The sequence below is a fragment of the Balaenoptera acutorostrata genome, chromosome 5 (genome assembly GCF_949987535.1).
Source record: "Balaenoptera acutorostrata chromosome 5, mBalAcu1.1, whole genome shotgun sequence".
Taxonomy (NCBI): Eukaryota; Metazoa; Chordata; class Mammalia; order Artiodactyla; family Balaenopteridae; genus Balaenoptera; species Balaenoptera acutorostrata.
The window spans coordinates 113,476,837-113,493,649 of NC_080068.1; the positions used below are offsets into that span (position 1 = coordinate 113,476,837).

The 16,813-nt window shown below is 40.6% G+C and overlaps 1 protein-coding gene across 1 annotated transcript in view; it reads right to left on the reverse strand.

Annotated features, from left to right (window-relative positions):
* The window catches only part of COL25A1 (collagen type XXV alpha 1 chain), a 481,522-nt gene extending 472,152 nt beyond the window's left edge, over positions 1 to 9,370 (reverse strand). The window contains exons 1-2 of the mRNA XM_007191014.3: positions 9,074 to 9,370; positions 7,927 to 7,996 (exon numbers count right to left, since the gene is read on the reverse strand). Of these exons, the coding sequence (XP_007191076.1) occupies positions 7,927 to 7,996; positions 9,074 to 9,370 (367 nt within the window). The remainder of the gene's footprint in view (positions 1 to 7,926; positions 7,997 to 9,073) is intronic.
* Between the last annotated feature and the right edge of the window lie 7,443 nt (positions 9,371 to 16,813).

Consider the following 16,813-nt stretch of genomic DNA (forward strand, 5'->3'; position numbering starts at 1 on the left):
ATATCATGTACATTTTTAAAATGCCAGCTGGATTTTGGATCCCCTGAGATACAAACTGGAGTTTCACAATTCCTAGAAGGGTAATACAAACAACTTACCTTTAGTAACTGTCAGAATTGACCTAAGATACAGGAATATTGGGAAAGAACTGTGCCAATTTTCCAGGCATATTTAATTCTAGCATCTCAAGGATCAAAAGTAATACTACCATTCTGGCCCTGTAATAGACTGGATGGAGAAATTCCTATGAGATTTCTCCCTCCAATTAGCTGCTACGAGAGCAAAAGAGGGTGCTGGGGACAGAGCTATAATGGAGAATTGCTCCGACTCTCTAACCATTGTCCAGATTTACATTATAACAGGAACTCTAAAGTACCAAGCTTGATAAATATGATGGTAAAGAGATATGATTCCAAGACATTACAGGATAAGGGTGGCTTTTTCCTCCCCCTTTTCACTCTCCATTACATGTGAACTCTTTGATTAAAAAAAAAAGGAAAGTAGGTTTTACCTTTGACACAACCAGGCCTACTTCTAGTTAGACATATTCTGACTCTTAATATTACCATAATGCACAAGCTAGTGCTGCCTGCAATTCAACCAATTTACTCAGCCACTTAGCCTAAACATGAAAACTGTATTTAAATATGTGCTGACTACATGTAAAATATAAGAATAAAAACTTTGTGTACATAATTCAGAAGCCTAGAGCTCCTAAAATCTAAATTACGAATATACAAATAAACAGACAGTTTTTGGCATTCCTGGCAAATCAGACTAAGTGATCAGACTAAGGAACACAGTAGGAGAAAAATAAAGAACGCATCCCAACTATCATATTATGTGGTGACTGAAGCTGAAATGGAGACTCCAGATGAAATGACGTCAAAAGCATGATAGTGATTCCAAATGATTCTTGATTCTGAGAAATTACAAAATATAAGCACAAAATCTCCAACTGGTAAATTCAATCACATTTAGTTCATTTATTCTAGCTATTGGAATACAAGCCTCAAGTTCATATATGTGAATTTATCTACTAAACAACTGAACTTGTTGACTAATACAAATGTGAAATTTACTAGGTTATTTTAAATATCTTAAAGCTGATAGGACAGTCTAGTCTTCAAATATAGATGGAAGAAATTACTTGCTCCTTCCATTAAACTTTCCCATAGCAAACAGAAGTCTGCTAGGAATTTAAGTGAGAAGGAGCTGACAGAACAGAGGAAGTCCCACTATCCAGCTCAGTTCTTCCTCCTTGTGGTCACGAAAGGAAGGTGCCTGCCATCTGGTGGCATTTCTTCAAGGAATCCTATCATTTAAAGGGCACAGAATACTCCTGTGAAGGAATATATGATACCAATGAAAAGTGCTCAGTTTTAATTTGTAAGTGGTTTCCACTTACTTCTGCTTCCCACTCTTCTGCATCTCCTCCTTTTTAAAAGTTGACCATAAAACATTTTTTAATTGCAAGGTTGCTAAACACATCCCAAATGAAACAGTAACTATGCATGTCTAAGAATTCAGTATGCAGGTGTGCCACAGTCATTTTTAACACAAATTCTAAAAAAAAAAGTGTTAAATATCATGGTGCATTAAACCACTGCGTGGAACTTCACTCATACTGGCCAACAGGGAAGGTGGGGATGTTTCTGTGTTTAGCGGTCACATACTGGGCTATTGCCTGCAGCCCAGACTGACACATACATTGTTTTCCCATTCTCAGCTTCCAACAAACCACCAAGTAGCATTTATAATGTGGAAGGATGGAATAAAAACACTTTTTTCATAATAGGTTTTGGATGGTTTCCACTCAGGATAACATAGATAGATGTCATTTTGATGAGTGTCTAGTGAGGTTCCCCCTGCAGCAGACAATGCCTCCCTGAACTGTAAAACGGTCCTGATTCTGACACATTTCCCCACCAGCTCTCCATTCACCTAATCTTGTCGATGAGAGGATGCCCTCCTCCTTCATTCCTAGACCTAATCTTGACATTCAAATACTGTTTTTTAAAAAGCCATGGAGTTGACTTTACATAGTTACAAACCAATCAGAAGCACTACAGGTTATTAAGATCCTGAGAGGCTATTTGTACCTACACATTCTTCAACTGAGCTAGAAAGAACTAACACTTATGCAGAATGCATATCCTTCTCTTAAATAATTCCCGGCTCATGGAAAAACAGAATTACTAAAGTAAGAAAGAGAAAAGAATATTTGAAGGATTTGCTTCTTAATGACTTTTAGACAAGAGAAACAGAGGAGAAGCTAAGAAACAAGAACACTGCTTCAAGAGGCAATTTGTCCTCGGTCCTTTAGGTGACCGAGGCATTTTGCCAGCTGTCACTACTGACCAACTAAAAATGTTACACCCAAACTGCTGTACTCATTAGGACTGAAACCATTTAACATGAAGACTTTAAGGCGCTCAGATGTCACATTGTATTGTTTGGCCTTAGGAGAGGAGGGGAATGCCTGCTATTTATGGCATTTTAACATTTATGGCATTTTAATTTGCTTTCTTTCTACAAACCGTTTCTGACTATTCTTTACCTTACATAATTGAAAACCTATACATTATTATGACCTTACTCGATGCACTGTTTCCATTCATTTTGTAGCCGGTTAAGAAAAATGTACAGCATAAGTGAAAAACCATGTTAGTAGGAAATTCAGTTTTATATGATAAAGTAGATTTATGTTAGCAAGGTAATTTAAAGGTCTTCTCATATGATGGGAAAGGGTGCACAACCTTAAAGCTACAGTTAACCTTTATTTCCTCCCCAAATTGAGAAGATGCCACAAAAGCAGTCACCAGAGGCTGTATCACTCATATTTGTGAATCGGAGGTACTTCTACTTGCCTACATTTAATCTTACTTTGTATCCAACCATTTTCATAGACTTGGAGGATGTGGAAGAACCTCGGAAATTATGGAATATATCTTTTTTATTTCTAGCTAAACTCTCTGAGTAGATGACTAGACGTGTTACATTATTTCATCATTATCTGTGAATATAGAGGAGCCAGGTCAAGTGGAACTGTTCAGTACCACCAGGCAGGAAGTTTCAACTCTTACTCAGCCCAAATCTCACTGCTTTCAGGAGAAATGTAGAAAAACAGATCACCATGCTATCTACCACAACCTTTTATATATTAAAGCCACTTTCTGTTTCAGTTGGATATCAGTGTAAACCAGCTATCAGTGCACCTTCATCTGGCCATAAATTCTTGGAAAGCCAAAAGCCAGGTGAGGTTAGGCAAACCAGCTTTTTATCCATTGCTAGAGCTCTTATGTGTAATCAGAAGCCAGATTTTCTCATATTATGATTTTCTCCTACTGTGAATTTCTCTTTCCCACCCCACCCCCAAAGAAAAGAAAAAAAAAATCCATAGTATTAACAGTATGGAAGAAATTTTGGTCATGTGCTCCAAAGCACACTGTACTTTTTCTTGGTTGTACTTGTCATGCCTGTAAATTCATGTCATTTTAAAATGCCTGTCATCCTCATTGAAATGTAAGCGCCATGAGGGCAGATACCAAGTCTGCTTTGTTCATCAGCATTTTTCCTGTGTCTATATATTTAGCACACACAGTCTCTTCATACCTAGAGAACTGACAAATGCCCTTCAAAATCACTCTAGTCCAACACTCCTATTTGGAAGATATGAAAACAGAGTCTGTAAAAGTCATTCTTGGAAGTGATTTCCCCAAGATTGTACAACATGTTAACGGCAAAGCCAGGGTTAGAACTCTGGATTCTTTTTTTTTGCTATATTTTTATCAAAATTTTATTTGGTATGAGAGAAAATCAATATACCTCATTCAAAAATAAGATTTAAGAATAGCCTAAATATACTCTTTGGGACTCCCCCAAATTTCTCTCATTTGTCAGACATAATATCTTCAGAATTTTTGTTGAACTAATTTACAGATCTATATCCCATGACCCCAATGACACTAAAGCAACCCCTTGATCAGGAAACGTTCTTTATCTGAATATAGCAGGGTCTATCATTAAAGCAGTCCTACTGGCAGATCCTGATTGCTCCTCCAGAAATGTTGTCATGGAAGAAAGCCCATTATCGGTCATCAAAACTAGAACACTGGATTCTTTATTGCCCACTCACGTTCTCTGTCCATTATGCCACAGAGGTTCTTTCATCTAATACCCTGGGCAGGCAACACAACTAATGAGTAAGGTACAGAAACCTTTGTGATCTAAACAACTTTTTGTTGGCTGCCTGGTTCCCAGTGTTCTTTATCAGTTGGAACTTAAAACCTTCCCATAAATATGCCTGATTTGCACATACTTTATGTAGGACTCTAAGAACAGAACCCCAAATGGAATTGTACAGCCATAGGAAAGAGCCGATTTATTCTCTCCTATGAAGGTCAAGTTTTCCAGAGGCCAAGCCACAGATGACAGCTGAATTTCCATGGTTCAGCTACTGTTAAATCAAATATTCTGCTAAACAGAACTCTAATTTGTATGGTTTTAAAATTTTTATTTCAAGGTTTCTTTAAAGCAAATATTCAAGAAATAGAGCTTCTCCTGAGCACATGAAAAAAGTAAATGTGAATTTTGGAGAATGATGAAGTGATCTAAAATTGGACTGTGGTGATGGTTGCCCAGCTCCATAATTTTTTTTTAATCTTTAAGTCATACACTTAAATATTATAACATATATTTCAATAAAGCTGTTAAAAAATAAGTGTGAAAATGAGTCAGATAAAGTACTTCTTTTTGTAAACATGTGGTACGAAAACTGTAACTACATTCTTTATCCCCATACTCTTTTAAGCCCAGGTTCTATCTACTTCAATCATGGCTTACCTCAAGGTCAAAAGTTTTTCCTATAATTTTGGTAAAAATAATTTAGTAGACTAATACAATTATCTACACTGATATAGCACCAAGAGATACTGACTCATTTGATTATCTGCATGAATGATCTACAGATACATTTGTTTAATTAAGCATATAGTGTTCTAGTCCGAAAGCTGCCATTAACTAGCCATGAGGTTTTGAGCAAGCTATACATCTTCAGGTCTCAGTTTTCCCACCTATAGCATGTGTCCCCATGGACACATTAGAGTCAAGTAACACACAATATATTAAAAAGAATAGTAACTGCTATCATCTAATGAATGGCCAGTAATACACCAGACTTCAGGTAAATTATCAACCTATGAGGAAGGTAGTATTAGTCACTTTTTTGCAGATGGAAACTGGTACATAGAAAGGTTCATTAGTTTGACCACGATCACACAGTTACTTAGTAGCAGACCCAGGATTCCAATCCAGAACTGTCCAGCTCCAAAACCTATACTCATTCTCAATTCCTCATTAGACTTTGGGTTTTGATTCTGTCAGATGTGGGCATGAATCCTGACCTTGCCTTTACTATGTTAAGTTAGTCACCTTCTCTGAGTCCAGCTTCTCCATCTGCAAAATGAGATTACTAATACTTAACTCTCGGGGTTGTTGTGAAGACTAAATGAGAGAATGCTTCCCCTACAATGAAAAACCATTCGGTAACAGTCTTTCTCATGCCTCTCCCACAAAAGTTCCTTCTTGTGCTAAAAAAAAAAAAGCTTTCAATTCTATGATTTCTTGTAGCCTACCTGGATAAACCTCACTGGGACTGAATTCTCTGAAAAGTGAACATAAACAACACAGTATTAGTCCTCTGCTATCAGTCCTTGGCTCTGTGACGGCGACTGTCAACAAGAGTGTCAACTTCAAGGGGTGGGCATCTGTCCACAGGAACTGAGCTGAGGTCACAGACTTGTCTCACTCTGCCCTACCAACAGATGTCTGGGTGACAACTCTTAGTCACTGTAAATGAAGGTAAAAGCCAAACCAGGTGGGAAGTAGTGTATCTGCTTTCTAATCCTCTTGGCCAGCCCATTCGTTCCCTAAAACAATACCTCACTGACCATAATTCAAAATAGCTGGTTTTCCCCGGGATGCTATTTTCAACATAATACCTTTATTTTGATGATGTCTAATTATTCCACAAGCAGAAGAGAGTGTTTCTGTAACAGTGATTTGTCAGCAAGAAACCTGTTTAATTCTGTGAATTGGAATATGCACCTTCCAAAGTTTACCTCTCAAGTAACCTGGTGAAAACTGGTGTAATGTGGAGCTCTAGTGGTGGCAAGAAAGTAAAGCAGCCATTAGGGAGAGCCAACAAAAACGCCAAGGAAATCACCATTTATTATTTATTTACTTGTTATCATGGTGAAATCACCATTTATTGTTAAATTAATGTTAAGAAGAAAAATGGTTCAAAAATGATCTTCCAAGATAATATAAAGTGAACTCTAAATGTAATGACTTTCTTCCAGATTACAAATTAGACCTCAACAACCAGCTTACATCAAACATCAAAAAAAACCTCAGTGCTGTGGTTGTCACTTTTCTACTTTTTACCAAGTTCACTAAGAATCTTATTAATTAAATACTAGTTCTTTTTCACACAGCTAGCAAGAGTACTGTATACAGAAAACACTGGATTCTGAGTGGTATGATCAGTGAAGTCCTGTACCAACTGTCTTGGGAATTTAAATAATCCCTACAGGCCAATGAGGTTGTTATGAGTTAATTCCTGCACTAGAAAAGTGCCTTCTTTGAATTTCTGACTTCTGAGGTCTTTCCCAACTTAAAACAACTAAGAATGAAACCTACAATGTAAAACATTAACTCTTTGTTTTCCTGTTACCTAATGTATATGTCTTCTCAATTGAAAGGGCTTCAGTTTTAAAAAATACAGCTCCATTATGGTCAACAATATAGCAGAACATAAATAGCAAAAATTTTATGATGTTCAATCATGAGTTGACATTTGAAATTTCTAAACATTGTGCCTGGTTTAGTTGTGTCAAAACAAATTATCATGAGGCAAAAAAACCTCAGAATGTGAAAAAAATTCAGGAACTAGCCTTTCCATACAGTGTAAGTATCTAAGTATCATGTTCCTAAACATGAAAAACAATGTAAGAGACTCACTTTTCTATACATGATGATAAAAGAAACTAAAATGTTCATAAATACATTAACAACATTTATCTGAAACAAAAATCTCAAGACTCATGGAAGTTTTTCATGACTTCTATCAGTTGAATCCACTAGATATTTTCCAATGGATATATTCCAAGGGCTTCTAAATTTTAGGTCTACAGATGACTGACTACCAAGTCTCAGAGGTCTGTGAAGGAAGATTTAATGATTACCCAGGGGTTTTTATTCATCGATGTCTCTCTTCTTCATCCTTCTACTAATATGCTGTCATTAAATTAATATAGTTCCCTAAAGCCACACAGAAAAATGGTAAAAATATAAGACCTTTTTCTGAGAAGTCATTGAGAATGCAATAGTTTGTAATGAAAAGCTCAAGATAAAGAACTAATTTCCTTTCAGTCCTCATTCCTATAGGATAGGTGAGAGAACCTTTCTGATAGAAAATAAAAGCAGGCAAGGTCTACTAACATAATCGTATGTCAAAGGGAACAAACAGAAACTTGCACTAATGCAACATTAGCCACTAAGGAATTCAAATCTAACGTGTTCTGCAGTCATTTTCACCATAGATATCAAAATTGAGTAAAACTGAAGAATAATTTTCCATCTTTGAATCTAAGAACTTGGTCTTTGAACATCATTTGGCCTGTATTTTCTTTGGTGATTATCTCTATCTTCTTTGCTTTCCCTTAACAGACCTTGGTATGCTGCTTAAAATAATATTTGGGGCTTTATTTGCCATCCTTTTACCCAGACATGTTGATTTTATTAAAGTAAGTTGGGTCTGCATTCTTTCTTTACTATTATTACAGGTAGACTTGACAGACACAGGACCTTTGTTTTCAAATGCTCTGCTATGGAGGAAACCTTGTGAAATAAGTTCCATTTTACCTGCTGGGCAGTTGCACTCTGAAGGTGCTTCTCTTGCGATTCTTATTTTAGCCATATGTTCATAGGACTTCTGTAGGAAAAGAAGAGGTATTAACAATCATCAGTAGTATTGTAGAAAAATGGATTCTTTAGGAACCCTGGCCATATGCCTGGTTTACCAGCCTGCATAACTAACGTTTACATATGTACTTGGACTTTAGTCAAAAGGTAACAGTACCCAAGTCCTAAAAAAAGAAAATGACCATTCACACGGTATCAAGACTGTTGGACTTGTGTAACGTCTTTCTCTATTCTTCAACTACCATCACCCTCTCTCTCAGCTCAGGCATATTCAGTCAATGCAAAAAACCAGCATTAACATGTTGCAGTTCTAGGTAAGCTAGGGGTTTGAAAACAACCAGTATTTTACACATAAAGGTCAACTGCTTATCATGTTGTCCTGCCACTACTGCCAAACAGCCTCTCCATTGGAAGAGCAAGTTCCAGAAAACCCCCTAACTGTAGTTAAAGCACCCCTGGTTTTGATAAACATAACACAGATTCCTTTCAACTCTCAATTCCAATGGCTCTGCATTCACAAACACCCGTGGCACTGCATCCTTTACAAAAAAATCAAGCTACTATTTTTTTTTCTTTTTAAACATTTAAAATGAAAACATTCAATGTGTGAAATAATTGATCTAAAATCATATGTAGAATTATTTCACTTTTAAGAGTGATTCCCTTTTGTATATTAATAACACCTATGGCCCTAAACTTCTTATACCGTAAAAAGGATATAACAGATGTTATCTCTGCAAGGAATACTCTCCACAACATTGGAAAAGATCCACATGCAACTCCAGAAACTAAAAAGAGCTGAAATGCCACCCTGCCATTCTGGCCACCCTTCCCCCTTTTAGACCTCCATATATGTTTAGCATGCAAACATTAAGAAGAGTAAGGGAAGATGATAGAGACAGAGGGTGATATCAAAGTGTGTGCATATACAAGTATATGCTACAGTGCGCAGAGATGGTGGCCTAGCATATATGTGCACACACAGCCATATCACGTCTGCATACAGTAAGGCAGAGGCTGGTCATGTACACAGAATCACGCCTGTGCAAGATGTTATCCACGTGCAAAACACCCCAGCCTTTCACACCTGAGCCAGAAGTCGCTCCACTTTCTCTTGCACCATTGCTTTGAGCTGATCCAGACAGTCAGGCAGCAGACGGATGGAAGGGTCTCCTTTGGCGGATTCGAGGGCGGCGATCCTCGCCTGGAGGTCGTTGGTTTTCACCCCCAGGTACAGACAAGACATCACGGCCACTACTGACAGGAGGGCGGCCAGGGCGGCGCACGGGGACACGGTCCGGGCACAACGCTGCCCGGCTGGGCTCCGGTCCTCGGAGCCCGGCTCCCGCCCCCCTCCTTTCCCTGCTTGCTTCTTCACCAGCATCGTGGCGGGGTCGGCTGTCTCGGCTTCGCCTCCCACCTTCTACCACCTCCAATAATCGTAAAAGAAAGAAAAAGGACGTTTCCTCCAAAGTTCAGTCCCGGTGGCTGCACAACTAGTTGGCGGAGTCGGAGCCGGGGCGAGGCGATGGATCAGCGCCGAGACCCGCAGACGTGGACCATCCTCCGCTTTCTTCTCCCCTCCCAGCTGCGAGTGACAAGCACCCTCAGTCCGGGGACTGGTGGCAATAAGCTAAAATCCGGAATGAAACCCACCCGGGTGTCCCTCCTGGCCCCTCGAAGGACGGGGACCTCCTCTGAGGAGAGCGGCCGCGCGGGGTCCAAGGGACAGCGGCCAAGGCGCTGCGAGGGGCCGCCGCTCGCCCTCGCCGCAGAGCACCGGACCTGTTGCGCCTCTGTTAGTTTGCCTTATTTCTACCTATTCGGTGTCTTTCCTCACGCCGACCTGTTTCCCACCTGGATTCAGTTCCAGGTGAAAGGGCTGAGAGAGACCACGACAGTGCAGTGCAAAAGGGGTGGCCCAGGGGGAGAGGAGAGAGGAAAACGAAATCCCCAAGGAGAAAATGGGAGTCGCGAGGCCGAAGTCGCGGCTGCCCGAAGTATCTCCTCAGCCTCGCGTTTGCGAGCCTTAAATACCCTTCGGGATGCTCGTGTGTGAGCGTGTGTGTGAGCGTGTAAGTGCGCGCGCGCTCCGACAGCGGCGTCCCTCCCCCGACCCCCTCCCGGCGCCGGGCCTCCAGCCCGCGGCTCCTGCTGCAGTGCGCCCCCCTTCCCAAGCCCGGGCAGAAGCCCGCCTCATTAGCATAATGTGTTCACCTTCGCCCAGCCCGCGGGCGGGGCCGGAGAGAACCCCCGAGGGGCGGGCGGGGAGCTCGGTTGGGAGCTGAGCCCCCATAATATATGCAAATAGCTGGAGCGGCCACGGCGATTGGAGAGGAGCTTGGCGACCCCTCCCCCCTCTACGGAGTTACTTCAGCGTCCCCTAAGGCCACTTCTCCCGCCTGGGCCGGGGGCCGAAGCGAGGTCTGCTGGGGGTGGGGGGAGGCGGCAACTCTGGCTTTTTCTGACTCGGCTCCGCGCCCCTTCTTTATCCCGGTTAAATATGGAGAAATGGCCTCCAGGAGGGAAGAGGGGAAGCAGAAAGCTCGAGCGCTCTAGGTCTTCCCTCTAAATCAGCGGCGGGAGCTGTAGCGCTCCCGTTCTGGTGCAGCCTTCTTCCCTCCTCCCTCACCTTCCCACATGCCCAGAGGCCAAGTGTCTGGCTGACGCCTGAAGTATTAATACATTTCCCCACTTCACTTGTCTTCCCACGGCCGCGCTGCAGGCTCCGACTAGGGGAAGTTTTCTCTCCCCTCCCCCAGCACCCTTCTGTCTTGACGGGGCCGAGTCTCCTTCCCGCCCTGTGTTCCTAGTCTGTACGAGGGTGCTAATGCATTTTCCTGATTCCCTGTTTTGTGGGATTGAAGAAGGGAGTGTTGAGGTACACACGTTTCTCAGGATTTCGGAAAGGACTGAAGAATGAGGTCAGTTTTTCCTCTTACCTGACTCTCCTCAAGCTGCTCCCTCTGGATCAAATTACAAGTTCTCTAAGGGGATTTTTGAAAGTAGGTAACAAGTAGCGTTCTACATCTAATTGACTTTGAAGAAAAAAAAAAAAAAAATCCCGCTTCTTACTCCAAAGAGTTCCTCCTTATCTCCTTCTCCTCATGAGAAATATCGTATATTTTTCATATTCTTCTTAATCAAGTTAACCTCAGGTTGCTGCTCATTAATGTAAACCAACAAAATACTACACTAAACTGATCTTTCATAAATGCAAATGGGTATTGCTAGGTATGAAGCAGGGTAAAGATGTTTGAACAACATTGTTGATGGAGGATACAAGTTTGAAAAAATTAGGGGATGAAACAGACACAAATCAGAGGAAAACAGTGAATTTTGCTATAAAATCAGAAGCCTAATTCCTTACACTTGTATTACACAGTAGTTCTCAAAGAGGGGCCCCAGACCGGCAAGACCCATATCTTCTGAGAATTTATGCAAAATTCAGATTCTAGCACCCCACCCAACCTCTACTGACTCAGAAACTACTCCTATTACTAACGAATCAGAAACACAGCAATCTGTATTTTAACACATCCACCTAATGATTTTGAGGCGCACTAAAGTTTGAGACCACTGGAGTAACACTTTACAAAATATTTTCAAATACACTTTTTCATTTGAACCTCATAATCCTGTGATACAAGTAAGGAATTACTGGCCCCATTTTATATATAAAGAAACAATTTTGAAGTCACATTTAATTGTGATTAAATGTGTTTCCAATAATAGCACCCAAGGTATGGGTACAATTTTTTTAACATGTCAACTCTTTCAGATGTTCCAATTACCTCTCTAACCATTTCTTAGTCTTCTTTGCAGGCTTTTCCTCTGCCTATCCTCTAGATGTTGGTGTTCCTCGGGACTCTATCTTAATGTCATTTTCTCTTCCAGGGGCCCCCAACCCCCCGGGATCTAATGCCTGATGATCTGAGGTGGAGCTGATGTAATAATAATAGAAATAAAGTGCACAATAAATGTAATGAGTTTGAATCATCCCAAAACCATCCCTCCCCCCGCCCCCCCCCCCCCCCCCCCCCCGGTCTGTGGAAAAATTGTCTTCCAGGAAACCGGTCCCTGGTGCCAAAAAGGTTGGGGACCGCTGCTGTACACCATCTCCAGTAGTGCTGTCAGTTACTCTCCTTATACTGGTGAGTCATAAACCCACATTGCAAGCCCAAACCTCTCTCCTGAGCCATATAGCCATTTCCACTTGGATGTCCTGTAAGCCAGTCCAACTTGACCCGCATCTTACCTCCAAATTCTGTTCTTCCTCGTTTATTTTCTATTTCAGTAAATGGAGGCACTGTTAATCCAGCATCCCCAAGCCAAAGTACCCAGTAAACAACCTTTGACTTCTCCTGTAGCCTCCTCTCCCCATCTACCTAAATTCCTCAGTACTTTATATTGTCCTGAGGGTGGAAATGATGTCTTACAAGTCACCATCTGGTGTCTGTCATCTCACCTTCCTCTTTGCTCATCTTTCCCCTTACATTCTCCACGCCAGTTTCTCTAATGAAAGTATAGAGACAAAGAGTATGAAGAACTTTTCTTTGGGGCAAGGCATCATTCTCTTAAAATTTCAATAGAAAGGTCACTTTCTGTGCTGATTGATGCTGACAGTAGGTCACACGTTTAATTTGGATGATGCAATGTTCTTATGTCATACTTTGTGGAAATTGGTCATGAGAAGGTACATTAACAACTCTTGCAGGCTCTCAGAACTGTCAGATCTTAGTGGAAAGATAGAGTTAGAATTGTATGGATTTGGGATCTTTATCCAGAGGATTAGTTTTACTTTCTTAGGTGGGCACAATACCCCAGAAATGTACCAGTCATTAGCACTAGGATTTCAAACCTGGTAGATTCTCTGCATCAAGCACAGAGAATGTGTGGATCAAGAAAGCTCTGGGCATTTGAACCCATGTTGTTCTGTAGATTCATCAGAGCACAGTTGTTGTTTTGGTTCCCATGTGGAGAAGGATTCAAAAAAGTAAAAATATCACTAAAAATGGTAGAGTCTAGCTGACTCCAGTTTATCAATTGGATGATATCAATGATATCAATAGGAGTAAAAGACAGGCAGCTGGTTGTAGAACAGGTATGTGATTGGAAGAATAATGGACTCCCAAAGATGTCCACATCCTAATCCCCAAAACCTGTAATGGGGAATGTTACCTTACTTGACAAAATGGATTTGCAGATGTCATTAAGTTACATATCTTGAGATGGGGAGATTTTCTTTGATTATGTAAGTGGGCCCAATGTAAGAGGGAGGCAGGATTTCAGAGCAGGACCCTATGGTCCTTGCCCCCCCCCCATGTCCTCTGCCTGCCTTTTGTCTGTGGAGAAACTTTAGCCAAACAATAATTTTAATGAGAGAAGTGAGAAAATGCAGAAACAGAGGAAAACAGTCAAAAGAGATCAAAAAATAATAGTTTAGTCATGAAGCATAGTCAAGGACCTTTAGTTCCTCCTTAAGGGCTGTAGATAATATTCTGAGCCATATCCTGTGAGCTGTCTTATAGATACTGAAATCCCCACCAGGTGGAAGAAGTTAACTACCTGATGACCAGGCTGTAGCCATGACATAAGCTGCCACGATTCCGAGAATTGGCCTCAGAGAAACAGAAACCAACCCTGGAACTGAAGATCAACTGTACCTACCACAATCAAGATGACGCTCGTCAGACCACTGATGACCAAATTCAAGATGACTGTCAGAGCTGACTGTACTGTTTCTACGTGTCGCCCCCTCCCTCAGCCTATAAAAGCTCTTGCCCACTGGTTGTAGGAGGGGGAGAGTCGGCATTTGGACAGGCATCTGCCCTCCCCGCCCTCCGGATGCCGGCATCCAAAATAAAGCAAACTTTCCTTCCCACCAATCTGGCCTCTTTATTGACTGTTGAGCGGTGAGCAGCCGGACCCCACTTTTGTTGACACTTGTAAGAGGAAGGCAGGGTTTCAGAGTAGGCAGAGGTATGACACCAGAAGCAGAGGTCAGAGTGATGTGAATACTAGCTTTGAACTTGGAAGCCAAAGACTATGGGCAGTCTCTAGAAGCTGAAGAAGTCAAGGAACAAATTCTCCCCGAGAGCATCCAGAAGGAATGCAGCTCTGCCAGTTCTTTTATTTGAGGACTTTTTATCATCAGAACTATAATTAATAAGTTTGTGTTGTTTAATTCACTCAGTTTGTGGTAATCTGTTACAACAGCAGTAGAAAACTAACAGAATCAGAGTCACAAGAAATCATTCTTCATCTGCTACATCATCATAAGTGGTATTGAAAAACACCATAATGCCAGGCAGGCCCTGCAATAACAATCTCTGTCCCTCCAGTGTTTATGCATTCCTATTTTACTGACATGCCCACTGGGAAAGAATTGGAAAGATACGCCTTCTCCCATCTCATGTGAAATTAGGAAGCCCTCTATTGAGACAGATTAAACTGAATAAAATATGTTCTGTTTCTTTGATGCCTCCCATTGGTGCAAGTCAAAAACAATAAACAAGTCAAGCGATACGTCCACTCTCATCTCTCCTCCTACTAATGCTAATCTAGCCAGGATCCTGACCCAGGACTCAGCACTTCCTCTAGAATTCCTGTTACCAATCTCCAGGCCCCAGAAAAAAAGAAATAGACAAAGACTTCTGACAGAGAAACATGGCAGGAAGTTAAAGTGAGAAAGAAGGTGAGTGGGAGAAAAACAAGATAATGAGAAAAAATGAAGATAGAAGAAAGAGTTTTTTTAAAAAAATAAATTTATTTTATTTTATTTATTTATTTTTGGCTGCATTGGGTCTTCATTGCTGCGCACGGGCTTTCTCTAGTTGCGGCGAGCGGGGGCTGCTCTTCATTGTAGTGGCTTCTCTTGTTGAGGAGCAGGGCTCTAGGTGCGCGGGCTTCAGTAGTTGTGGCTCGCAGGCTCTAGAGCACAGGCTCAGTAGTTCTGGCACACGGGCTTAGTTGCTCCACGGCATGTGGGATCTTCCCGAACCAGGGCTCGAACCCGTGTCCTCTGCATTGGCAGGTGGATTCTTAACCACTGTGCCACCAGGGAAGCCCCAAGAGCTTTTAACATAGGTAAAAGCGTTAATTTTTTTTTAAGGGAGGGCATAATCCACTCCATAAGCCTGTAAGAGTCTCATCAATAGAGGATATTTAGCATAGAGGTGAACTAACACACACTCCAAATTTTTATGTCTTATGTGTATTTAAAAAGATTCTCTGACCAAAATAAGTCACTGGGATAATCACATTATGCTATTTTTAGATATTAATTACTTGACAGAAAAATATTTCAGTTTGGTTAGAAAATATCTTTTAGCACCATTAATTTTTGAGGTTAGTTTTCTAAAACCACAATTTTAACCAGAGTTCACCATCAAAGTTATCAAAGAGGATTGAATGTGTGAGGGGATTTGTGGCCATTTTTGTACACCCATAACCACACACTATGTCCTCTAGGTGCCTTAACGAAGCAAATGGTAGAATAAATTGTGTGCTGTATTGAGCATGCTATTTCATAGACTTCAGATGAGAATGTGCTCTCAGGGAAACATCTTTTAAGAAGACAAAGTTTCCCAAATAGAATGGAGTAGGCAATAAAGTGTACTTAAAAGATGCAGCTCTCCCAGAGGCAGGCAAATTTCAATAAATCACAAACAAATTAAAATATCTTTAGGAGCAGAAGAGCAGAAAAGAAGAATTTGCTTCTTAGTGATGGGCTGAAAAATTCCCTTTCTGACAGATCAAGGAACTGATCCCATTTACACAAGCCTGGTTAAGCAAAGGGCTTATAATTGTATGAATCTAATAATCTGGATAATACAAGTCCTCCAAAATCCCATTCCTCTCTGCAGTCAATTTTATGTGGTTTGTTGTTTCGTTTTTGTTTTGTTTTGTTTTGTTTGGTGGGAGGGAGGAGGTGAATTTTTTTCTTAAACCTTAAATTATGTGGGGTTATAACTTCACTTAAAGGATTTTCCCCCCAAATTTGCCAGTTATATTGTTAATTCTAACAAGAAACAACATTTCATTGAACTTATCAAATCAACTTTTTGTTATAATGCTAAGCAGACAAAACATGTTTGTAGCATTGATTCAGATCATGGTTACAAGTACAAACTCCAAGGCCAGACTGCCTACGTTCATAATCCAGCTCTGCCATTTGATAGCTGTGTGATTTTGGGTAAATTACTTGACTTTTCTGTACCTCAGTTTTCTCATGAGTAAAACAAAGATAATAACACTTACCCATAAAATCTTTTGCAGTGAATAAATGGGATGGGATATGTAAAGCATTACAATGCCTGGTAGATATTAAGTGCAATATAAATTTTAGATTTTATAGGTGCTATTATTATTATTACTTTAAAAGTGTCAAAATCTGCTGATCCACAGATGCTGAAGGGCCAGAAAATGTACCTTCTTATACCATGGGGCACCTGTACATCCCAATCATGATTTTAGTCCTATCTGGTTTGTCAGAATAGAATAGCATCAGGGCAACCTTTCAGCTATTGAATGATTTGAAGAATTCCTTACCCCAGGCCACCATTGATGTGTTTTTTGTCACTTTAGATTAGTTTTGCATGTTCTAGAACTTCATACAACTAGAAGCATAAGGTATGTATTCTTATGTGCCTAGCTTCCTTTGCCCAACATAATGTTTTTGAGATTTATCCATAGTGTTTATATAATGCTATTTGTTCATTTTTATTGCAGAGTAATATTGCATTGTATACAACAACTTGTTCATTTATTCACATGTTGGTGGACCTTTGAATCGTTTCCAGTTTTTGCTATATACATGAAACTT